Here is a 26,836-nt window from a genome sequence, read left to right as displayed (position 1 = left end):
TATACAGCGTTATCAGACCAGTCCAGTTAAACTGTAATGCTGGGTACACACCAGGACGACTAGGGCCCGATTCTGTCAATTTAGATCCAATTCCGACCGCTTGTATGCAGATTGTATGTACTATCGTGTGTTTTTTGCCATTTATTTGATCCGATTCCGATCCAATGCGCGTACCCGCCACTCGTTTGGTCGCATCTTTGGTCCTACGTGCTGCAGGTAGGATCCGGCAATCCCAGGCCGACCGACCGTCAATCGTATGCAGATCGTGAGTGTTTTTTGCCGCCTCCGTCGTGCGTCCGTCGGTGCGTCCGTCGTTTGATCCAGCCTATTTGAGTGGCATTTCCTAAACACTCCCCCGGCGCCATGTTTTTCCACATAGCAAACAGCGCTGGCGCAGCAGTTGGACTCTCCTTCTTGTCTCAGCTCCCAGAACAACAACCTGGTATGTTTGCACTCCCAATGCTCTCCTATGCATGCCCACTGTTGCCACCAATGTATATAGTGTGTATAGAGCACTGGTTTGTCAACCGTGCACCCGACTATGTCACTGTTTTGGGCCCCATGTGTGTGTGTATACATATAACCAATGTCCACCATTGCAGTATTCCATGCACTCCTCTCTGCTAGGCCCCATTCACCTGTGTGTGTGTGTGTGTGTGTGTTTAGTTTGTGTATATATACATATAACCATTGTCCACCATTGCAGTATTCCATGCACTCCTCTCTGCTAGGCCCCATTCACCTGTGTGTGTGTGTGTGTGTGTGTTTGTTTGTGTATATATACATATAACCAATGTCCACCATTGCAGTATTCCATGCACTCCTCTCTGCTAGGCCCCATTCACCTGTGTGTGTGTTTGTGTATATATACATATAACCATTGTCCACCATTGCAGTATTCCATGTACTCCTCTCTGCTAGGCCCCATTCACCTGTGTGTGTGTGTGTGTGTGTGTTTGTTTGTGTATATATACATATAACCAATGTCCACCATTGCAGTATTCCATGCACTCCTCTCTGCTAGGCCCCATTCACCTGTGTGTGTGTTTGTGTATATATACATATAACCATTGTCCACCATTGCAGTATTCCATGTACTCCTCTCTGCTAGGCCCCATTCACCTGTGTGTGTGTGTGTGTGTGTGTGTGTGTGTGTGTGTGTGTGTGTGTGTTTGTGTATATATAGATATATACATAAACCATTGTCCACCATTGCAGTATTCCATGCACTCCTCTCTGCTAGGCCCCATTCACCTGTGTGTGTGTGTGTGAATAGCAATATGCACAATAAAATGTATAGTGGTTTTCATAAAAGTTTATTAACATTTTAAATACTTAAAACATAAGAACTAGGTAAACTGGTAACTATAACTATAAAAATTGAAATATGAAACAAAACATGGATATAACTATAACTATAAAAATTTAAATATGAAACAAAACATGGATATAACTATAACTATAAAAATTTAAATATGAAACAAAACATGGGTATAACTATAACAACTAAAATGGTTTTATCTTTTTACAGTCCCAATGTCCAACGCAAAGGAACAAGAGTTTCTTGAAGGGTTTATTGAAAAATATTGTTCGCACGAATGCCTGTGGCGAACAAAATCCAAAGAGTATTCGAACAAAATGAAAAGAAACCAAGCCTTGGAGGAGTTGGCACGCTACAGTCTTCCATTTCACCCAGAGGCCAATGTTGAATGGGTGAGGAAACGCATCCAGAATCTGCGCACGGTGTTCTTAAAGGAACACAAGAAGGTGGAGGCTGCAAAGAAGTCTGGTGCTGGAGTCGACGAGATGTACCAAACATCGCTCTGGTACTATGACCGGTTGACATTCACCCTCAGCCAGGAGTCGATGAGGACAGGAGTAGTCCTTATGGTAGAACATGAAAACCAAGAAGTCACGGCGCAGGAGGAGGAGGAGAATTCGCAGTCTGCATCGGTGAGTCTATTTTTTTGGCTATCTAATTGATTCCTCCTGCCAATCCACAGCGCCCTCCCCATTAAAGTAGGCCATGTACTCTTCCCTCACCTGTTTGGCTCGTGCACTCCCTGTGTAGTGTTGTGTTGGGGTTTGCAAGGAGGATATCTGCACTACCTCCTCCGGCAGTTCTTGGTCTTCTTGGAGTGCTGTGCCTGTAGCCCTTTGCTGTGTGGCTTTTCTGCTGAGCAAATTGTGCAGGACACAGCACGCCGTGACAACCCAGTCAATTTTGTCCACCCTCAGGTTAATGTCAGTGTGGAAAATGCGAAACCGGTTAGCCAGGATGCCAAAAGCATTTTCCACAACACGCCGTGCCCTGGATAGCCTGTAGTTAAAGATCCTTTTGTCATGGCTCAGGCCCCTTTGCGCATATGGCTTCATGACATGCTCGTGCAGGCCAAAAGCCTCGTCAGCCACAAAAACAAAGTTAAGGCCCTGTTTAGTTTCCTGGACAGACGGCAAGTGAAGGGTGTTCGCTATGAGCCTTTCGTAGAACTTTGTGTCCTTGAAAGTGCCACCATCCGATGCACGGCCATTCCTTCCTACATCCAGGAAGATAAACTCATAGTTGGCATTAACAACAGCCATTAGTACAATGCTAAAATAGCCCTTGTAATTAAAATAGTAGGACCCACTATTGATAGGCTGGGCTATGCGGACATGTTTGCCATCAATGGCTCCACCGCAATTTGGAAAGTTCCATCGCTGTTCAAACTCCTCTGCGATGACTTTCCATTCATTCACGCTGGTAGGGAACTGAAATTAGAAGTAAATAGAATTGATTAGTAAACATGTTCAATTTCTTTACAGCTTGGTGACTACCCACCTGCAACCCCAGACCTATCTGTACTATCCGATAATGCATGCACATCAAGCGAAGTTCCTACTCCGGCACGCACTCCGCCACCCACCCTGGAACCCACTCCACCACTCCCCCGTGCCAAAAAAATGCGTGGCAAAGGAAAAAAAGGAGAAGCATCAGCACATGAAGAATTTATGATGCGGGCACATCAAGTCCTGCAAAGAAACCCGGACAAACATGACAACTACTTCACTTATGTGGCAGAGTGTGTTCGCAACATGGCTCCGGATCAGCAACTTACTTTTGAAAAGTTATGCATGGAGTTGGTGTATAATGGCAGTTTAGGGTATCTCAACAGTGGCACTAAAATAGTTGGCATGGGTAGTGCACCAGACACACCACTGTCATTAGAATCACCAGTGCCTACTCCGCCTGCCACCGTAGCAGGCCAGTCGAGCACAATTCCAACACATACCCAGTCAACACCTATACAGCCTTCTCAACCCCCCCAGTACCGTCAATTCTACAGTTCTTTACTGATAGAAGATCCAGAGTCTGCTGTTTTTGAGGATCTGTCTTAAAAAATAGGCTATTTTATCATTTACCATCGACATGGTCTCAGCTGCAGGTATGTGATGGCCACTGCTCACATGGCGTATGGCGCACATCAATGGTGCCGGGACCATTGCATCTGCGCCATGCGCCATGTGGGCCGCAGCCTTTACATATCTGCAGCAGACATCCTCTGCCACACAAGGGCCACAGTATGTGATGGCCACTGCTCACATGGCGTATGGCGCACATCAATGGTGCCGGGACCATTGCATCTGCGCCATGCGCCATGTGGGCCGCAGCCTTTACATATCTGCGGCAGACATCCTCTGCCACACAAGGGCCACAGTGTGTTTTTTGTTTTTTTATATGCTGCTACCTGTACCTGCATTACCAGAGGGAGAACAGGATTCTCCTCAATCTGGATAGCAAACTCCATTTATTGCCCTTTTGTCTTTGCCAATAGTATGGGGTACTGTGTGGCAGACATGGTCTCAGCTGCAGGTATGTGATGGCCACTGCTCACATGGTGTATGGCGCACATCAATGGGGCGGGGGCCATTGCATCTGCGCCATGCGCCATGTGGGCCGCAGCCTTGACATATCTGCAGCAGACATCCTCTGCCACACAGTACCTTATCCCTACTGTTGTAAGTGCCTGTTCCAGAAGTTACCAGAGTGTGTTTTTTGTTTTTTTATATGCTGCTACCTGTACCTGCATTACCAGAGGGAGAACAGGATTCTCCTCAATCTGGATAGCAAACTCCATTTATTGCCCTTTTGTCTTTGCCTATAGTATGGGGTACTGTGCGGCAGACATGGTCTCAGCTGCAGGTATGTGATGGCCACTGCTCACATGGTGTATGGCGCACATCAATGGGGCGGGGGCCATTGCATCTGCGCCATGCGCCATGTGGGCCGCAGCCTTTACTTATCTGCGGCAGACATCCTCTGCCACACAGTAGCCCGTACTTATTGGGAAAGTTTAAACTGGGTCATACATACTTAAATCTTTATATATAGTGTGTTTTTTTGTACAATAGCTTTTATATGGTATTATAATATATTTGTGTTGACACAATAAATCTATTTACTATTTTACTATTTACACATGTTTTACATATGAAAGGAAAAAAAAACCTGTTTCTGTCCTAGGCCTAAATTATAAATAAAAATATTTTGTTTGCACAATAAAGTGTACGGTGTATATTTCATCCTTACCTTGCAATACTGGTACTGCAGCACCTTCACAATGGCTTTGCAGGTCTCCGGGATGATGAGGCCCAAAGCTTGGGGGGAGATGAGGGATCCAAACTTTAGGTCAGCAAGAGACCGTCCTGTCGCCAGAAACCTCAGGGTCACCACCAGCCGTTCCTCAGCAGGGATAGCCATGCGATACTTGGTATCCTGCTTCTCGATGTGGGGAGTCACCAGACGCAGCAATTCCTGGAATGTGGCATCATCCATCCTCAAGAAGTTACGAAAATCGTCTGGGTTATTTTCCCTGATGTCCCTGAGCAGTGGCATGTGCGAACGAGTCTGACGCTGAAGTAGCCACTGCTTTGTCCAGCATGATCTTTCTCTCCTGCGCTGGGCTCTCTGACGTCTGAGCTTCAACACTGCATAATAGAGCAGGTACTGTTGCTGGTGACTACCCATCACTGCATTCTCCATAGTGCAGGGTTAAAAGACACTTTGTAATGGCAGGCAAAACAAAGTAATGTGTAAATAGCTATGTCCAGCGTTCAGCAGGTATAAACCAAGCCTCACTAGTAACAAAGCAGAAATACACTGGTTTAAAATGGCTGCTGCTATTCCTATCCCCCTCTGCTAGTCCTCCCCCTCTGCTAGTCCAGCCCCTTCATTCAAATTTCAAAGGCCAATCTGACGACGGTCGCATGTGTTCTTGCAAAAAAACAAAAACCAGCGATCCGACCGTCTTAACGACCATCGCGGGCGCATCGGGATCGGATCTGGATCGTTTCGCCAAAAAACCACAATTTTTGCTAATCGTTTGCTGGGGACTGCCTGGGAGCTCCCGGGAAGTCCAAGGGAAATCGTTCCATGGTCGTCTATCGGTCGTATACGATGGTGGTCGTCCTGGTGTGTACCCTACATAAGATTTTACGATCTCAATATCCATTCCCTGAATCCTCACCGGTGTAGGAGGAGTATGCTGGCGTTTCCTAAAAAAAATTCTAATGGTGGTAATTTCCCTGATCCATATGTGGATCCATATGTGATGAGTTTCGTAATAGTCCCATAGATTGTTATGGCTATAGCAGAAGCCCTTGTTGTAATACCACCTATATCTAAAATAATCTTCTAGGGATTCTAGTCTTTGAAAATGTTCAAAGATCTAAAGGGAACATTTTATAGATTCCTTTAATAAGCAATGTATGCAGTGCTGAATTTGATATGTATTTTAACTAATTGTGGGCTTGTCCGAACCAGTATTTTCTTTCCAAAGGGAAAGATATTTTTACAGGAGACTGAAAAGATTATAGTAAGAAATGTAATTAAAAGTCATTTTCTTATACAGCCAGTGCGTTCGTTCAACAATGGTCTTTTTTTTTTTTTCATTAAGTGTTTGTAACCTGTGGTGTTCCAAGTATGTTAGAGAAACAGTGGAGTGTTTTTGTTCCTAAGCATTTTGAAAGTGAAATGTGAAGAATAATGGAATCTATATCTCGGAAATAACTGTGGGCAGTTATTAGTTCATGAACCTATTGTAAGAAGAATTTCAGGTATGTTGAGATCATCTATAAGATGGAAAGGGAGGATGATGCTTGAATATTTTTTTGTGAAAAGTTGGGATAACAAAAAACAAAACAGCGCATTTACCATAAGGAGTTGATCAGTTTTAGCAGGTTTTAAACTAGCATTTTTTTTTATTACTCTCCATTTTATCACCTTTTGAAACTTGGTGCTTCTGACCCAATAACTTCCTTTATACAACATGCATTAACTTTAAGGAAACACATAAAGGTAGGCTCACAATAAGCCTGTTTTCTAAAATACTATATAGTACTGAAATTTAAACAACAACAATACATGTTTATGGCTCACATACAGGATCATTTGTACCGTCTGCATGAGTAGTGTGCTTTGCAAATACATTATTTTCAGGATAATTTCTCAGCTTAAATCAATGAGGTAACTGTCAATAACATGCAGAACAATATGCAACAAAATAGCCATACTGTATATTGTAAGTGATTTGACAGCAGGGCATAAAGTGGTCATGCAGAGGTGGGGGAACTCATTTCTCGATGCCATCTAATTACACCCCCTCCCCCCATTAGGCAGAGACAGGGCCAGTGGTAGGGTTTTTGGCATCCACCTGTAAATTACTGTAGAATGCTTTTCTGTGAGAATTACTGCGCAGGGCCAATGTGGAGGATAATATGTTCCACCTCACCATTAGAGGTGGTGGAACTCAGTTCCACTCCGTTCCCCCTCACTTTAAACCCTGTTTGACAGTTATTATTACCACTCAGACCAATGATTTGATGTGATGAATTATTTAAAAACGTAAAAGAACCATCAGCATGCTCCCATTCCAAAAGTTCTCAGACCTAGAAAGCCTACCCTGCTCACCAGAATAACACATTATAAGTTACAGGAGCACTCAAAGCAAGAGTCTCCCTTCTTGCAAGAGTTTCCCTTCTTCATTATCCCTGAATGTTGAAGAATAATGTTAGCATGCCTACTTTGCCGGATTCTTCCATCAGGAGTTATTACCTCTTCATAGTACCTGTAGATACCGACTGGTGGATTCCAATGTAATGAAAGTCTGAGGGGTCTACAGTATGTACTAGCCTTGGAAAGAGAGATAAAGTTGATGAAGAGAAGGTATCAACCAATCAGCAGCTGACATGTTTCAAACACAGCCTGCGACATGGCAGTTAGAAGCTGATTGGCTGGCACTTCATCTATGTACACATTATCACTCTTCAAAGATTTGTACAGTACATAGACCCCTTAATGTGTAAAGCTGTACTGTAACGTTAAGTACAGTTGATGAGTCTGGGGACTCAGTTTCAGATCCATAGAATAACCACAGGTAAATACTCAGTTTAGCTGGATACACACAAATAGATATATCTGATATATCTACAGATAGATCGACAGCGTGTTCTCCATTCACACTATCTGATCCGTTGGAACTGACATCACAGTGGGCGGATGCATTTGCATGTAGCCAGCCAACTGAGCTGTCAATCACCAGCTGCACCCGGCATGGCTGTACAGGCGGTTGGTGGCCCCTACACACAAAATGATGCACCAGTATATCTCTATATATATTGTGCATCCGCAGTGTTGCAGAGCCGACGCAATATACAGTATCTGTGAGTGGTGCATCGATACAGTATATTGGCTGCTCAATTAAAGTGTGTATACACCTTTAGTTGTCTAAATGCCAGTGTAGTATACAGAGTGCTGGTTTAAAAAAACAATCTAACTAAACTGGCAAGGTTCACACAAAGGCTAATCTATGTGACAGCATTCCCCTAGTGTTTATTCAATCATTATCTAAGCTCATTAAGTCATTTTCTACTCCCAGACTTTACAGGTGAAATGATGATGATGAAAATTGTGTAGAAAATTGTTAAAAGAAGCAGCATTGCTGTATCTCAGAGTTTTCCGTTCCAGACTTTTAGACAAAAATCAGTGCAACTGGACAGTAATAGGCGTTGTGTTGGAAATATTCAGGGACGGCATATGAACACAGCAGGTGACTATGCAGATTGATACTAGAAGTATGGCAATTTGCACCATGTACTGTATAGTCACTGATGATGACTAATAACAAGGCAAACATGGGATTAGTTATGCTTGTGTAATTAAGGAAAGAAAAAAAACGCGGGGCGCTCAAAGGTGTACAAGATGAAACAGTACAAAAACAGACACACTTAAAATTGACTTTGCATAAGTTAAAATTTAATTCATACATAATACATATTCATAAACATACACAGTGGACTTTTGTTGTATGGTAGCCTCTTATTATATGCTGACCTTAAATTTTTTGGGTTGCAGTGGATTATCGATTAGGAGGCCAGTTTGAACTCAGTCTTGTATGTGCAGGTAACTCCTGTCACTCTGCAGGGCTCACGCGGTTCAAGGCAATTTCCAATTGTGAGATATACCGTGGCGCTCGCTCTGTCCCGTACCTCTTGGCTGATACTCTGTATTGCTCCAGCGTGAGCCATCTCCTCACCGCGGCTTAATGCTGCTGTACACTCCATGCGACGCTCTGCCACAGCATCTGCCGTGAAGCTGTACAAAGCCGCTGGGAGACACAATCTTGCTCTTGCTATATGGAGAAAGGAATTGTCGGGACACAGGAGCACTCCTTTAGAACGCGTTTCACCGCACACTGGGCGGCTTTTTCAAACCAAGGTTGATTGATAGTATCACCAAAATGTACTAAAAGGCAAATGGAGGAGCACGATCTCTCAACACACATCATGTTAAATTTGCGATGCTGTGTGCTGTGGGAGGCTTTGCCTATTGTTTATAGGCAAAGACCCACAAATTGCCATCGCTGCAGGGCATATAAACGGAGCGATCAGTGCTCCATTTCTGAAGTTGTGTACACACGGGGGCGATAGGTGCTGAAATCGCTGGAAATATTGCCAGTGATTGGAGTGCACACCAGCGATAAATCGCCGGGTGCGCGCTCCCGTTTTTAGCCCCCTTATGATCGCTGGTTGCAGGAGCTTGCTCCTGCGACCAGCTGATTACCTCTGCTGCTCCCCCGGCAGAGGTTCCCTTTCATCAGCGACCATCTCTGGTCGCTGATGAAAAGGAGAAACTGAGCAATATATTGCACAGCCATATATTGCTAGCAATATATGGCTGAGCAATATATCTCCCCCGTGTGTACGGGGCTTTAGTGGTCTAGTCAGATCGCTTAGAAATGGGGCTGAAATCGCCCCGTGTGTATGCCCCATTACTCTCTAAACCAAATGTTATTTTCAGAAAGATACTCATTTAAAAAAATACAAGTTGGCTACAAGTTTCATATACCTAAGATTAAATGGTATAGTGACTATCATCTCTTCAATTAAGAATTGGTTTCAAATTGGCTGCTATAGAGGTGGGTAAGCATACTGCGTTATCTATAATCTTATTATGAACAGAGTTTCAAAGATATTTATTAGTCAAGCTGGGAAAATCAATGAGAAGTATAAAATTAAATCAAAAGCTTCATTAATTGCAGCATTCATTTTCTGATATCTTTGTTGCAATGCAGCTGCAATTTACTTACTAAGTAAGGAGAACCATCAGACCCCATTGAAATTAGATGTAATGATCATGGGCAACATTCTGAGCAAAGCAATACACACAGTATATTCTGACATTACACTATACATCATAATTGTGATCCAAGTTGTTTGAAATTAACAGGAGTTGAATACATCATATGTGAGAGAGATGTGATAGTTTATACAGATTAAAGCGCTTTTGGATTGACCAATTTAATTCTCCATGCAAATCAGTTGTAAATGAAGCCTTGAATCTAAATTATGCAATTTAATTTAAAACATTTCTCTAGTTGCTATATTCATACAGATGCTTTTTTTTATTATTATACAGTAGGTACCATATTTCACTAGGTGTGAGCCAGGGTTCTTTGTCCACAGCTTTGCCCATATTATGCACACATTTTAGTCAAAATTATTATTTCTATTGAGAATTTTTTTATTAATTAATCTTAAAATCTGTTTAACACTAACATGGACAATGTGTTACCATTATAACATCCACAACAGGATGGGCAATGGATCAGACCCGAATGCTTAGGTGGCAAATCTGGGAAATTGGTATGCAACTACTGTATATAACCGTGAACTAGGTCCCCCTAAACCTATGGGACCCATAGCAATGACCCCCTTGAATCCACTATAGAGCAGTTACACTTAGAGTATAGCATCTTTAGTCTGAATGAAGAAATTGGGGAGGGTACTTAATGTTTCCTGTTGTTTTCGGAAATAACAGGATTTGAGTACCGGCCATTTTCACCAGGGAAACAGCCGAGATTTGCATCTGTATATCCGGCTCTTTGACAACCCCAATCTGCTTTCATGTAAATGGCCACTACTTTTTCGAATTAGCTGTTGTTTCTGTGGAAAAAAAAGATGTGGATTTTCAGATCCTTATCTTTTTCCAATTTTCTTATTTTTTCCAAAAATCGGAAAAAGATGAAAAACATTGAATAGATGGAATGCGAATTCCATCTATTCTTTGCGACAACAGACACTATTTTGCCATTGTGCCGTGGATCAGCGACATTAAAAACCCCCCATTATCAGCTACGTTCAGTACTAATCTCTTCACTTACAAAAATATTTTATGCAAGTGGCTGGGAGCTCAGGTCAGAGATGCTGTTTATTTATTCATTTTAAATATTTTTTTTTTTATTTGTTCTTATCGTTAACATCTGTTGTTTTTTTTTTTATCTGTTTTTATCCAAACCTACAGTAATACATGACTAAAAAGCATTGGGCAGTAAATACATCTCACTTGGGTTTTGCCAAAACCAACAGGACCTTAGAGGAGGACCTCACATTTGTCTGGCCAGACATACCAGGACTGGTAACGTTATTACCATTTAAAAAAAAAATTAAAAAAAATAATTAATTAATTATTTTATTATTTTTTATTATCTGGCCAGTTATTCGTATAAATAATACATTTAATTACATACAAGTAGTCCCTAGCACAGTTTTTATATGTTGCCTGCCAGATGTACTAAGCTTGAAAAGTGATAAAATGGAGAGTGATAAACCACCAGCCAATCAGCTCCTACCTGCCATGTCACAGGCTGGGTTTGAAAAATGACAGGTAGGAGTTGATTGGTTGGAGGTTTATCACTCTCCATTTTGTCACTTTTCAAGGCTTAGTACACCTCGCCCTTAGTTTGCTGCACTGAAAGCAGTGGTGCAAGTAGAATTTTTTTCTTGGTGGTACTGATAGCCTCCACCAAAAATGGGCATGGTCATGTGCCATGAGGGGGCGTGGTCACACAAAGCTAGAGGAGTGACTAAATGACAATAGTGGCGTGGCATCAGGAGACAGGGAATGAGAAACAGGGAATGACTGGGGGTGGGTTGGCTCTTGTTTTGGGAGAGACGGGCAGCTTGTGCTTACAATTGTGGAGCCTGCTCTTCATGCTGTCGGCGCCACTGATGCCCGTCAGTGTGACAGTCAAAATCAGCAGTAGCCGGTAGCTGCATACAGCACCAATCATAACGATGAGTGGGCGGGCTGCGGATGCATTATATTTAGACTTAAAATAAAATTAGAATTGACAGTGGGTCAGGGGGCAAGTGGTACTGCGTACCTGCAACATATTTCTTACAGGTACTCCGTACCACGCCGTACCCCCTTACTTGCAACACTGACTGAAAGTTATTGCAAAAAAGTTTGGACTGGTTTTACTACTAGGGTGTGCAGGAAGACACACAAGCATGCTTGCAAAATAAAGTTAACATTTAACTAAATCTTTTGAATAACTTTAAGTTGAGTTGCTGATCTCTCGGTTAAATTTAAGCCTCAGATAATATTATAGCTTTGCCAAGCAACTCTTGAAATGTAAAGATAACTAAGAAACAGCTGCAAGCTGCTGAATACTACTTTAAAGAAAATAGCTATAGGGCTTTTAACAGCAATAAAATTGTATTTATTTCTCTAAGAAAAATGCTGCCTGTAGCAAACACCACATCTCATCATCTTTTCCATTACTGTATAGTTTTGGGACATTATGGGACAATGTAAAACGTCACACAGTGTTTGTGTTTTTTTTCTGTATGCATTAGGAACAGACAAATTATTAAAATAATAAGCACTTCATTTAAAGTTGCCCACAATACAGGTGTGGAAAGTATTAAATTGTTCCCATGCATATGACACCTAATTTGAAGTTAGGAATAAAGCCATACACAGGACATTAGAAAGTATAACGAAGGCAAGAAAAGGAGACGCATTTGCACCCAGGGCCGGTGCAAACCCTGTCTGCACCCCAAGGGGGGTGCGGGCACTTGATTCCCGCTGATGACCAGCGGGAGGGGAGCAGCGTTGAATCACAGGCGGGATCTGGGGGGGGGGGGAGGGATGTCTAACTTGCTCTCCTCTCCCTGCTTTCTATGGTACCTGCTCTCCTCGGCGGCTCAGTACCGCCCTCCAGTGGCCGGCTCCCTAGGAAAATGCCTAAAGCTGCCTAGTGGTGGCGCCAGCCCTGTTGGCACCCCTAAGATCTGGTTTGTCCTGGTGCACATGCATCTCTTAGCTAGTTTTGCTCCAGAATGAACCTGACGCTATAAAAAAAAAATTGGATTAACCCAAGAATACTGGTGATTCCAGCTTTGAAGGATTCATATAAAACTAAAGGTGTATTAATTGATCAATATACAACAGGTAAAGCAAAAAAATACCGTGCAACTATTTAATAGGTACTGTAGCTGGAGTATTACCCGTACACACAGCACTGTGCCCCAATATACTGTATATAGGAACCAGTGCCAGATTAAGGTCCACATGGGTCTGGAGCCAGGGGCGTAACTAGAACTGTGTGGGCCCCATAGCAAAATTTTGAATGGGGCCCCTTTCACCACCGTTCACTCTGGGAAGGGGGGACGGGCAGGGAGTGTCAGCAGGGGAACACCCAGTATTTTATGAGCGTCCCCATAAAAATGGGGGACATTCCTCTACAAAGGCAGGCATGTCGATGCCTGCTCAGGTGGTGGTGGTGGGGGGGCAGCTGACGTCACATGACATCAGCACTCGCCCTGACTTCTGCGGATAGTGGATAGAATAAAAGTCAGTCTAGACTAACTTTTATTACTGAAGGAGAGAAAAATCATTCTCTCCCTTTTGTCCACAGCCTATCCAATAGGTCTGAATCAGGCCCTGTGTTTCTTGCTCAGACGCTGTCCAATCCATTTAATTCTAACAATGATTTCCACAGCCACCCAGTGTGCAGGTGGGATGTACCCAGGCCAGTACACTCACCAGCAATCCCCCTCCGTGACCAAGCCCCGCAGCATCAAACCCCCGCCCTCCTTCCCGTGCAAATGGCACTGTGTACTCAAAAGAAGTTTTAAGTATTCAATGTTACACCCCCACCTCTATCACTGGTGTCCATCCAAGTCCCCTGTCCGCTGAGGCCAGGTCTCCTGTTCGCGTGCACCGAGTCTCCTGTTCGGCACCGCCGGTTCTTCTGTGCAGAGCCCGCCGGCTGTCACCTGCCTCTTATCTCTGGCTGCCGCCCTGGTCCCCTGTCTACTGACGACGGGTCTTTTGTTGCTACCATGTACCAAGTACCAGTGCGGGGAGGGGGGGTAGCATGGGATGGCGGCGGCACTGCTGGCAGGGGGAGAAAAGTGCGGAACTGCAGCAGCGTCACTTGTGGGAGAATTGGACTGCGGTAGAGGGAGCGTGGGGCTATGGCGGCGCCGCTGGCAGGGAGAGCACAGGGACTGCATTAAAAAAACTGTGTAGCACAGTGGGTGTGATTAGCACCACATACAATTTCCTCCATTGTGGTGAAATGCTTCATTTCACCCTCATACTATATCTCTGCACTATATTACTACATTTCACTTTGGGGCATGTTTATCGCAATCCAGATCCAAAATATGGATGGGATATGATAAATTCAAATAAAATCACAAGTACCCAACCTATGCTTACATTTACCTGCCAGTGATTTGTGAGCTCTTTTTTTCAAGGTTACAGGGATGGGAGCAGGAAGGGTGCAGATTTGGTCCTGGGGATGGGAGAGACTACGCTGGATATCTGCCAACTTACTACAGTGCATCAGTGGTGAAGAGAGCAGGGCCACAGGTGGAGAGCGGGGGCAGAGACACAGGTGTGGAGGGTGCAATGTCACAAGTGGGGGACAAGGCAGAGGCACAAGTGAGAAGAAGTACAAGAGGTGAAGGGAACAGATACACAGGAGATACAGGTCGAGTGTGGGAAGAGGAAAAAGTGATGAAGGAGGTGGAGATATGGATGATAAAAGAAGCAGTGGCACAGGTATGAAGGGGTAGAAACTGGTCCTGAGATGAAAAAAGACATACTGTCGTTGATAATGGAAGAATCGGCATATATTCTAAGGGGCAGTGGCATGAATGACATGCTGAGACATGGGCAGCTGCAGCTTATGCCCCAGTCAGGCATTTAGGGGAAAAATCAACCTGATGGTACAGTACATTCACTTGGGCCAGTGTTTATACGATTGGAACCCAGGAGAAGAGCATCAGAGGACAAAAGGGGGGGGGGGGCGGGCTCAGAAATGGGGTCATAGGATGCAGTATGTGTACTGGAAGAGCTGCAGCCCCTGTGCTAATTGCTGATCAGTGTCCTGAATGGTCTATTACTCAATCACACTCACACTCACCCCTCCCAGCGTCCCTACTAGAAACTAGCTCTACTCACCTTATCAGAAATTCTAACAGTCAGGCATCATGCACGCAGACAGAGACAGTCAGGCAGCATGCACGCTCAGGAGGCAGGGCTTTGAACAGATCCAGGAGGCGGGGCTTCTGAGAGGAACAGAGGCAGAGTTTCTGACAGGTCTACAAGACAGCTTGTGCTGCTTTGTTCAGGCTGAGGGGTGGAGCTTTTGCTGGCTCTGTGTCTCATGTAGGTCAGGAGTTGGGTTCTGTCAGCCTGCTGGGGGCGGAGGTTTTACAATGGTATTTTGGAAGTGGATTTCGTGGGCCTGTTTACAATGGGAGGCCTGGAGCTGCAGCTCCATCTGTCCCATTGTTAATCCGGTCCTGGTAGGACCTTACAGGCCACTAAACAGTCAATTGTAAAACACCATTTAGAATCGATGATAGTTTTCCCTGTGGTTAAGTCATATTCTGTTGACAAGGAGACATCCATATTTGTGCTTAGTAAGGTATTTGATTCTAAGCATCAAAGTAGTGGTGTTGCATCTCCATCAGATGAATGAAGATATGAAGGAGGTATTTAATGACTTTTACAAATAATAATTATTGAGTCTTATTTTGCTTATAGTTCTTGAATTGCAAGATGTGTTTTGTCACTAATAATAGTAGTAGGAATAATAATAATAATAATAATACCTTTGCACCAGGTGCCTTAATTCATCTACTCTACCATACATACCATACAACAACATGTACTAACAGATCCTATATATTTAAAGGCTAAAGCTGTGTACACATGGTGCAATATATTGCTCAGTGTCCAGTTTTCATCAGCGACCAGAGATGGTCTCTGATAAACAGGAGACTCTGCCGGGGGAGCTGCAGAGGGAAACAGCAGGTCCCATTAAGGGGCTGAACACGGGACCGTGCACCCGGCGAGTCATCGCCGCAGCACAAACAAATCACTGGCAATATGGTCGCTCAGAGACCATATTGCCAGCGATATTGCATTGTATGTACACAGCTTAACACTGCTTTCACTTCTATGGGGGAGGGGGGAATCAAGTGTATGGCGCCAGTGGCCACTAGGAGGTGCATCACAGAGCAAATCAAGTGTTGCTTCCTTTGGGTGTGCACAGCTGCTGATGCTGACATTACTGTTAGATTTCACCATTATATTTATAAATAACCTTTGATATGTCACATGTCCAATTATTACATTTCTAACAATCTACATCGACAACCCAAATTTGCTAGTAAACATTTAATTAATTGCATTCAAAAAAGTTTAGTATGAAAATTAAAATGTAATTATGTTACATTTACACATATTGTGTATGTCATACTATATATCCTGGATACACTTCTATACAGTGTATACCTTTGACTAAAATAGAATGATTTTGACACATGGCCACATTGTCTTGTTACAAAAATTTGTATTTCATTTTTGATGGGTTTAACTGTACAGACATTTAGGACTTTTATAGCAATAGTAGGGTTTCCTCAAATTATGATTATATCATATTGCAGTGGGCAGAAGGACACAGATTGACAGACTTTCAAATTTAATTCTACAGCAAAGTCAATACATTTCAAATAGTGTTTGTTTATGTCAAGGTAAACCTGGCCTAAAATCATATTCTGTATATGTCTTGGATGTCAATTCTAGAATGTCAATTCTTTTTATTTAGAAATAAACAAACTATGTTGGTGGGAATATTATTTATTTTAACCACTTTATTGGCTAAACATTTCCCCAAAAGTGGGAATATACTGTAGAAAGAGACCCTACACCTGGGGTAGCCAACCCTAGTCCTCGAGAGCTACCAACAGTGCATGTTTTGCAGGTCTCCTCACAGAATCACAAGTAAGCTAATTAGCTCCATCTGTGGATCTTTTAAAATGTGTCAGTGATTAATGAATGCAGCTGTGCAGCAGCTAGGTTGTCTGGAAAATGTGAACTGTTGGTAGCTCTCGAGGGCTAGGGTTGGCTACCACTGCCCTAGACTATACAACCTATGTAATGGGAGAAGCTACCTTGCTGAGTATTATAGAGAATAATAAGATGCAGATGCTTTGCTGTTCAGAGATTACTAATTAGAATCAAAATCACAGGTTCCATGGGGCCCCATAAAGATATCCTGGCCATCAAAAAATGTTTTCAGAGGAGTATTGTGCGACTACCACATGACGTAGTTGTATAAAATGGACCTGCCCACAATCCTAAAGTCCCTTTGATGCTGATAGGATTAAAAAATTTGGACAAACAAAATGGTTTCATCCATTGTATTTGGGCAATCAGTTTACTTAAAATGTGACATAGGTATTAAGCCTACTTCCTACTACTGAGAGTCTAATTCAGAGTTGTACGAAACTGCAGATGTTCACGCAGCTGAGCATTTATTGGTAGACAGTGCAAGCGCCAAGGTCCAGTGCAAAAATATCTTGTCTAGGTTATCTTGTCTAGGTTCCTCTGAGGTCTAAATCCACCTCTGATTACAATAGGTTTTACAATACATTTGACAATAAATGGAGTTTTTTTCCTTAAGCTTTGGCAGAATAATTGATTTATTCACCACGCCCAAGGACCCTCATCAGTAACCTAATATTCTAAGGGTTTGCATCTAAGGCGTGGAACACTTCTAAAATGATCTCAGCCAAAACACCTCAAGGCAATTCCCGAAAATAGCTTTTTTTTAAAATCTATTATGGAAATATTAGCTATTTATGGATTTTATGCATGATTGGGTAAATATGTTTTTAAATGTATAATACACATATTTTAAAAGTTGTGGCAGTAGCTAGGATTGCCCGTAATTCATCTTGGGGTCGAGCTTTTAGCCAAGCAGCTCCCACTTTATGGAACTCACTTCCCCGCACAGTTCTAGAGGCCCCCACTATAGAATGCTTCAAAAACAGACTCAAGACTTTCCTGTTTACTCAAGCATTTCCTTCGTTCCCTTAAGTAAAGAAAAGTTTTTCTGTACTTCATTGTTTCTGTACTGTATTACATTAATTCTATCTCTTAGGCGCCTTGAGTCCTATTGGAGAAAGAGCACTATATAAATAAATGTATTATTATTATTATAAAAATATACTGAATTAAGTTTATAGTTATTATTTACATAATTTGATCATTAAAACAAAATCAACAATGTTGGGCACATACTTCAATTGTTTTATACAGTTAAAAAATAAGTTTCTTTAATCTGTGTAAAACTACATCTTAGAGGACAGCAGGCACTGCTGGGCATGTCTGATATGGTTATATTATATACGATTATTTGCGAGAAGCCCAGCTAGGCGTTTTGCATCTGATGCAACCAGGTCAGGTAAGTATTTAATAAGCTCTTTAAATCTTAGTTTAATTATAAAATACCTTTGCGGGAAATGTATGAACATTGAATGGCTACGACTGCCCATATTTGTAGCCATTCATAGCCATATATGGCTGTAAATTCCTAGTTTTGAAATTCACAAAGGTCATTATATGGCTATTCATATTCATATATTTATTTGTATTTCTAAATACAAATGAATGCACCATCAAAAGAATACAAACCATTCATTTGAATGGTGAATCCAAATTTACTTTCAGGCTGTATGGTATAAACGGCCGGTAACTGTCCCGAAAATAGAGGCTTCTCTGTGTAAAAAAATAGTAAAAATAAATAAATAATATAAAAAAAAGAGTGTGGGTTTCCAACGCCCGGCAATAACCAGCCCTAGGGCTCATTGATCTCAGCGGGAAAAAAGTTGAGGTCCCTCTGTTTTTCTATAACCAGCACCAGGCTCATGGGCTGGTCCTGGTTCCCAAAATATGGGGAAAAAAATTACTAGGAGTCCCTGTATTTTGTAAACCAGCACATGGCCCAAACAGCCAGCAGCTAATGCCACTGCCAGGGGAGTCATTTTGCTGATTGGCTTGGGCATCATGCTGTAGCACATTATTAGCATCATGCATTGTGAGTTGTCTTTTTGCACATGATAGCATGATGTCATAACATAGGGGCAGATGTATTAAGCCTGTAGAAGAGATAAACTGGAGATAAACTGGAGATAAAGGGAAAATAGATAAAGAACCAGCCAATCAACTCCCAACTGTCATTTTCAAACACAGTTCATTGGCTGGTGCTTTAGCTCCTTTCACTTTATCTCTACTTTATCTCCAGTTTATCTCTTCTCCAGGCTTAATGCATCTGTGTATGTGTCAATGATACACATCATTGTGTGCCAGTGGAGCCATGTCAAAAATCACAATGATGTTATGCATGCAGAGACACTGAAGGTGGGAGTCTCAGTACTTGCACATTAATTATCATGCTTGTACGGACAGTGTAATGGTTAACATTGCTGCCTCACAGCACTGAGATCACAGGTTCGATTCCCACCATGGCCCTAACTGTGCGGAGTTTGTATATTCTCCCCGTACTTGAGTGGGTCTCCTCCGGGTACTCTATTTTCCTCCCACAATCTAAAAATATACTGGTAGGCTAATCCCCAAAAATTAACCATAGAATGTCTCTGTGTGTGTGTGTGTGTGTGTGTGTATACATGTGGTCGGGAAAATAGATGGTAAGCTCCACTGGGGCAGGGACTGATGTGAATGTTCAAATATTCTCTGTAAAGTGCTGCGGAATATGTGTGTGCTCAGAAACTGTTAATAAATAAATAGATTAGGTGATGGTTAAAATTGACATTTGCATATTATCACTGCTGCAAGTCCAACAACTGATGCAAGAGTCAAGCAGCAGCTTCCATTTATGAGTGCGGCCTTAAAGCATTCACCCTTTTCTATTTCCTTTCCTCTTCCTTTCTTCATCATACATCTTTGAGTGAACAGTATTTATCTCTTAGCTATTTAATGACTTTTCAATTGGAAAGAGCGTGCAGTGCTTCCTGTATGTCAGTATGTCCGATGATAGGCCTCATGCTGTGCTTGTTATATAATGGCTCTTAAAGTAAATGTTTGTTACTACATCATTGCTGTTTACAAGATTTATGTTGTCAACACACAGTAGCTATTGATTTTTGCTGTGCAATCTGAAAACAAATAAATATCTTTAAGCTGCAATTTAGGGTTAATTTTAAAGTGTAGATCTAGTTCTGATTTTCCATGAAACTGTTTAAGTGACTTTACATACCCCTGTGGCCAGAATGAGTAGAAAAGGAATAATTTATCACATTATAAAGTATTGCGTCTGCAGGCACATTGTGTACCCTTTTCCCAATGGGACAAATCATGAGCAGATTTAAAGGTACAGCGTTGAATTTTCTTTACTAATACAGTACATATACATTTTAACTCCATGCACAGCAGCAATAAATTATTTTAAAATACAATATATTTGGAAATTATATATCACATTAGTTCATTTGGGATCTATATATTTTGAATATATAAGATGTTTCTCTTCACTTTCCAATGAACAACAGGTGCCCATCATATTCAAGACTCCCCTTTGTCCAAATATAGTTAGGGCTACCTGCATGCTGTATGTCATCTGCAGTACAGTATAACATGGACCAGACCGAGGGCACGGTGTTCTAACATCCGCTGCCCATTATCGCCCCCCTTCGCCGGCCACCGCATTCTTATTAACGGCATATGCTCTAATATATGCGGTTATTAACGCAAGGGACAGCTCTTTCGATAAGAGATGTCCCTTGCGATGCGGTGCCGGCATTGGACTTCCATGTCTGTGACCCGGGAGTCCATCTGCGCATGGGCAGAGTGACGGCGATGGCGGGGGGCATGCCGGGAGGGATCCATGATGGATCCCTCACAGTAGCGCTGCGGTAAGAAGCCCAAAGGCTTCAACAGGTAATCGCCAGCTTTTGCTGGCAATTCCCTCTGCAGCGCTTCCACTGCGGAGGGGACATAGAGCATACAGAAATGCGGTAAAACCCTGGTAACGGGGTTTTTACCGCATTTCTGCTTTAGAGAATCTCCCCCACAGTTAACCAGATGAGATAAAATCAGTTTTATTCACAAAGGGATATGACCAGTGGTGTAACTAAAGTCTTGGAGATCTCTGACAAACTCACTCGCTATTTGATTACTATAAAACCTCATCTACATGTGCGGCTGCAGCTACAGTATGTAGGTACCAAAGGTGCCAAATAGGAAACTGGCAGACAAGGGTGGAACTGTACAGAATACAGAGGCAATCCCAGGGGACAGACACACCATCTAGGAGGGGTGGGGGTAACCACAAAGTCACCCCACAGGTGGACCACAATGACAAGGGAGTCTCCCTAGGTAAGTGACAGAATTTTTGGGGTCTTATGATGATCTGGAAGTTCAGAAACCCATACATTGGCTTTAGGTTAAGTTTGGTGGCCCCTTTCACCTTGTGGGCCCCTGGACATTTGCCAGTCCAGCCACCATGTAGTTTATGCCACGTGACCTAATACTTCCAGTTGTAGGCACTTTTCTTTGTTGAACACTGACCTTAGTTGCAGAAACACAGAATAGGAATGTGAGTGTAGGCAGAATAGAGAAGCTCGTGTTGAAACAGAGAAAACAGAAGACAGAGACTAAAGATTAAATTAACTACAGAGGCAAGTTACAGACATTAAATGGCTAATTATGGATGGCAGTACCGATGGTGTAATGGTTAGCATTACTGCCTCACAGGACTGAGGTCATGGGATTAATTCCCACCATGGCTCTAACTGTGCAGAGTTGGAATATTCTCCCTGTACTTGCATGGGTTTCCTCCTGGTACTCCGGTTTCCTCCCACAATCCAAAAATATACTGGTAAGTTAACTGGCTCCTAACAAAATTAACCCTTGAATGTCTGTGTGTGCATGTACATATGGTAAGGAACATAGATTGTAAGCTCCACAGGGTCATGGACTGATGTGAATGTTCAGATATCCTCTGTAAAGCTCTGTGGAATATGTATGCACTATATAAGAAACTGTTAAATAAAAATTAATAATAATTCTAATAGTGATATTGATCACAAAGTGCCATTCTAATGGTACCAAGTAACTTTCCCTTGGTACTGACATGATGAGGTAAAGGAAAATCAGGGATCTATTGTGCCAGGACTTAATTTGGACATATATCTAAGGCCCTTATCACATGATGATATCTCTATCCGGGGGGTGCTGCCTCAGATATATAGTATTAAATAGTGACCAAAAAGGGAAAGATTCTCACTCACTACATTTTGAGGTGTCCTTAATGAGGCATTTGGATGTCTAATAATATTTCTGATTCTATTGCTTTATATTTGAATTCTAGAATTTATTACTTAAGAGAAAAACTCTATCTGGTAGGATAAATTGAAATTATTGTCACTACCCAAACTTTTATACCGATAATAGCAAACTACTGTACATCCCAGGCAGTACTGCTACCAAACAAGACACTGGCCTGTATTATAATAATACATGACCTAAACTGGCCACTGACAGATTATACATGAATTAAATAATGAGACCTGCTTCATTGGCCAGCTACTGTATATCCCAACTATCACCTTAGATGTTTCGCGTAGTTTAGAGTGGAGTTTAAGAGTCCACATACTTGGTTTTATATATATTTACAACTATGTTTTGGTTACCCAATTTGCAGGTGATCCATCTTTTGTTCCCAGCATCCAAGTAGCCTCTAATGTAGTAGTTTTCATACATGTTTACATATCTCCTGTCTCATGTATCTTCTAATTCATTTGTTGCCATGAAATTGAAGTAGTATGGGATATCTCTCAATGTAATGATGTATCATATTACTTTAGGCTGGGTTTTAATATAGAAGCTACACCCTGCATGACATTTTTAACAAATGCATCTGAATATTCTACATAGAGTATATATCACTCACTCATATCTGATAATATGAAATGAACATATATAGGACCTTATAATGGTCCATTCACTCCCCTGCATGTTTGTGCAGGGGAGAAATGATGCGCAACTGCCCCGTGTGCATAAACCGCTATGTACACTGGGCATTCCCATGGAAATTCAGCAATAATGATGGATGTATAAGAGGTGTATTAGATCTGCGAACACTGTAAGGGCATGCGGGTGGTGTTTGGTGGACTCTCAGCCTTGCGAGTCAACCAGAATAAGGTCCATGGTGTATGTGGAATATGAAATTTTCTCGAGGTACATAACTTTCGTATGCAGTGTTGGGATTCTTTTAAAAGGCATGAGGCCCCTCCAAACCTCAATGTCCCCTTTTCCCTTTCCTCATTTATTGTTGTGTATAATGTTGTTATTGGTTGTTGTTTTTTTCCAGCATGCTCTGTTTTCACAGGAAATTGCAGATGAGCCTGGAGACTATAGATATGTGTTATAGCCTACATACACTCTGATAGCGACACTGGTCGGACGGGCGAGAGGTCAGGGTGACTGTTATTACATGTCATGGTGATGGTAGAATTTGTATCACTCTTTAGCTTTATATAACTAGATTAATCCACAGATTCTAAAACTCCCGTACGATTCATGTGTTCCAGAAAAATGTTGGTGGGGTCCTGAAGCCCAAGTTTCAGAACCACTGGATTCAATGAAAAAAAAAAAAACTTACACCCATTCAAATATGAGATAACTTGCAACCACCCTATTTTCACAATTGGGTATCTCTTGTAAATTACATTTATAATTCTGAACACTACAAGAACACTAGTAGAAATCTCATACATAAATATGGATATATGAGTCTAAAGCAGCCCATACACGGTCCATTTAACGGATCCGTTTGGGACTTAATTAGCACACATCGGATTGGATCGGATCCCTAGTGCATGCAGTGTGCATGCACTGCGATCCGATCCGATGTGTACCTAGTACAAAAAGTATGTGCAGCACATACTTTTTGTACCGTACTATGTGATGCGCGGGAGCGCGCATCGCATAGTACAGAACGGAGCCATACACAATGGACCGTGTATGGGCTCCTTTATCCTATCTTCTGTAAATAATTTGGATGATTATATTGATTCTTTTTTTGCATCGGTTATCCCTATATGCATCTCCTACAGCAGATGGATTAGGGGTAATTCTGCACTTTTCCTTTATCTAAATAGTAGGTTTTGATTTTTGTTCAATAATTTTAATCCAATGTTTGGCTCATGACTAATTTATAATCATTAGACCAGTGCTTCCCAAACACCGTCCTTAAGAAACAGGAAACTAAATTAGTGCCACAGTCATTTTGATTATTCCATGTGTGCACAAGCAGGAATATCCCTAAAACATGGACTGTTGGGGTGCCTTGAGTACTGCGTTTGGGAACCACTGCTTTAGACATTACTTTGGTTCCTTATGTTGATTTGTGATTTGTTTTCTTATACAGTTTGTGTGTTTGTAAATGTTAAAATCTCAAAAGAAATAGTCAATTCAAATTATGTACACTTAAGGCATGCATCATCAATCGAAAGTGTGAATGGCCCAGCGATGAGCGGTGAGTGCTGCTGCGCGCTCCCACATCATCGCTGGGAAAGTTGTTCATCTGCTGCTATTACCAGTAGATGAGCGGCTTTGAGGATGGCTTTGCATAGCACTGTGCTTTACAAAGCAGTCCTCCCCCGCTGACGGTGCCGGGCAGGGGGAATGCACTGAGAGGCTTTCCCCCAGCGCTGATAGCGATCATCGATGTCCATGCACACTGGACATAATCATCCAGTGTGTGTGGACCTTTAGAGGTATTCATAATATCTCTTAGCTCATTATATAATTCCGTGTTATTGTGAATATCTTTGTAGTCAAAAACGCTCTAAAAAATCTAAAGCATCATCAATCATTAACTGCAGTCTTAAGAAATTATAAAAATCAAGATTCTTATTATACCATGGCATGGTGTGTTATGTTAAAACACACCTCATTTTCTCATGTGATTGTAACATTAAAAAGGAACATTTTATTTGGAAACTATGCTGCAATATCAACATTAATCTATGTATAAATTGAGGTGAATGCAAATTGTATCGAAATTTGTCGAACTTTAAGATTTTAAAAATGTAAATTAGCAAGAAAGATTAAACTAAAATTGTAAACATATCTCTACATCTGACCGTTGTGCATTCCAATTTCTAAATTGCTTGGAGAGCTTATTTTTTAGCTGACTCAGTCCTCAGATGTGCAGAGAAATGCAAGCTTATTTTTTTAATCAGCAACTTTCTAGTAAGCATATATAAAATAAATGTAATAATGCATTGATTTATTACTGTGCTTGAAAACCACAAAGAACGTACAGTATGCACTAACTTTGCTAACTATGTTTACATTTTATCATTATTTTATTAACTTTTAATACTTCCAAGAAACTGCTTCACTTATCTGTTGTGCGACAATGGCATTGCACCTAAATAAATACACAGACTATATTGTATAATATACTTACGTTGTAATCTCTGTTATTTATGCAAAATAATATATATTTAAAAATCTACTGTATCTTTCTATCACAATATCATATTTATAGCTGGATGATAGAAATCCAAATGGTAGGCTGTAACCCTCTGATCATTAAAAACGCAATAAAAAATAATAATTTTTTTACTGGATAGTTTTGAAATATTATAGTTTTTCCAACTGCAAGCTTACAATCTAACACCACTCTCCAACTAATATGGATTTAATACACCATTTCAAAGGAAATGCAGGAAAAAAAAGCACAGTTACATTTATCATTTTTAATTATATTTTATTGTCAAATTGTCTATTTGTGAATATTTTATTTTTATGACATTTTTTTTAAAAGGATAACTAATAAAAATTATATTTTAATAAACACAACATAAATCAACACATTATTTTTCTTTTGTGTGCCAAGAAAGGGGCAATCTTCCCTTTTCTTTAAGAGAAAACAAAGAAAGACAAATAATTAATACAATGTTCAATAGAAAAAACAATATCAATGCGTTCCAATGTCTTATTTCAAAAGCACAATATGTTGACCCCTATATATCATGCACAAACCACTGCAGTGTAGACCAACAGTGCTAACTTCAAGTATAACTCCATGTAGAATGTGAATGTGGTTACTTACTGTACACTGTATATCTAAATGCAAAAATAAAGGAACCCCAGCATAGTGTATGCTGAAAACAATAAAGGTCTCCTACATATTGCAGTCACCCTTTAGAGGGTAAAAAAAACCCTTAAGCCTATCTTTTCATATCTTGCAACATAAACCAAGAGTAGAAGCAGTATCCATGCACTAAAAAGAAGGTTCATTCAGAGTTGTGCCAGTCTACTGTGCATGCAAGAAACATGGTGCCCACCATGTTCTGAAGATAATAAAACAATGTCTGTCTGTAATAAAACAACCTTTGTCTGTCTGCTATGCCCTGGGGATGGCGGTACACTTCAAAAGTGCTTGGCACTAATACAGCACATTTTTTTCATGCACGACGGAGTGCCTCCTTATTTTGGAATATTAATATATATGCATAATAAGGATTGTTTGGAAACCTACAAAAATGGCAGTTTTTAGAAGCTTGACCACATTTTTGAGACACAGGAAATAAGGTACAATCTCTCAATTTAAAGTAATTGACACCCTGACTGACACTAAATCAGAGGTCCAAACACTTTCAAGATCTCTTCATAGCATCTAATGATGCCATTTCAGCAGTCATGTGACTGATTGACTGGATTTGATAAATATTAGGTTCCTTGGCTAAATGTTCTTTTTGACACATACATTCTTATTTATTACATATTGATTTACCTGAAAAATACAGAAACATAATAATACTCTTGATGGATTGGCAATCAAGTTACTTTTATTTTAATATCACATGCCATTCTCTCTTGACATTTTGAAATGTGTACCCAACTTAATAATGCACGTGTCAGTGTGTAGCCTGATCCCTAGAGAAGAGAGTATTCCCTCAAGAAATGGGGCCGAATAAGGTTTTCCCCTGCTAAACTAAGGAAAAGGTATGATGGTGCAAACGGATGGACGATAAAGGACACATCTGTTAGCTCGAGGACTGAGCAAGGTGCATTTTATTTGAACCAATAAGTTGTTTTATTGCAAAATTACTTTCTATTTTACCTAAATAACTGTGATGCTAAGTAAAATCAATTTTTATTTTATTATACACA

At 41.2% G+C, this 26,836-nt stretch overlaps 1 protein-coding gene across 1 annotated transcript; it reads left to right on the top strand.

The window, feature by feature from the left end:
* The first annotated feature begins 1,627 nt into the window (after positions 1-1,627).
* LOC146007236 (uncharacterized) lies at positions 1,628-3,430 on the top strand. The gene is made up of 2 exons (XM_083145592.1): positions 1,628-1,953; positions 2,806-3,430. The coding sequence occupies exons 1-2, from the start codon at positions 1,639-1,641 to the stop codon at positions 3,376-3,378; spliced, it is 888 nt and encodes a 295-aa protein (XP_083001718.1). The 5' UTR covers positions 1,628-1,638; the 3' UTR covers positions 3,379-3,430.
* The last annotated feature ends 23,406 nt before the right edge of the window (positions 3,431-26,836 follow it).

The sequence above is a fragment of the Crinia signifera genome, chromosome 6 (genome assembly GCF_055691185.1).
Source record: "Crinia signifera chromosome 6, ASM5569118v1, whole genome shotgun sequence".
NCBI lineage: Eukaryota > Metazoa > Chordata > Amphibia > Anura > Myobatrachidae > Crinia > Crinia signifera.
Note: the sequence above shows the minus strand (reverse complement) of the source record. Positions and strands in the feature narration are given on the sequence as shown.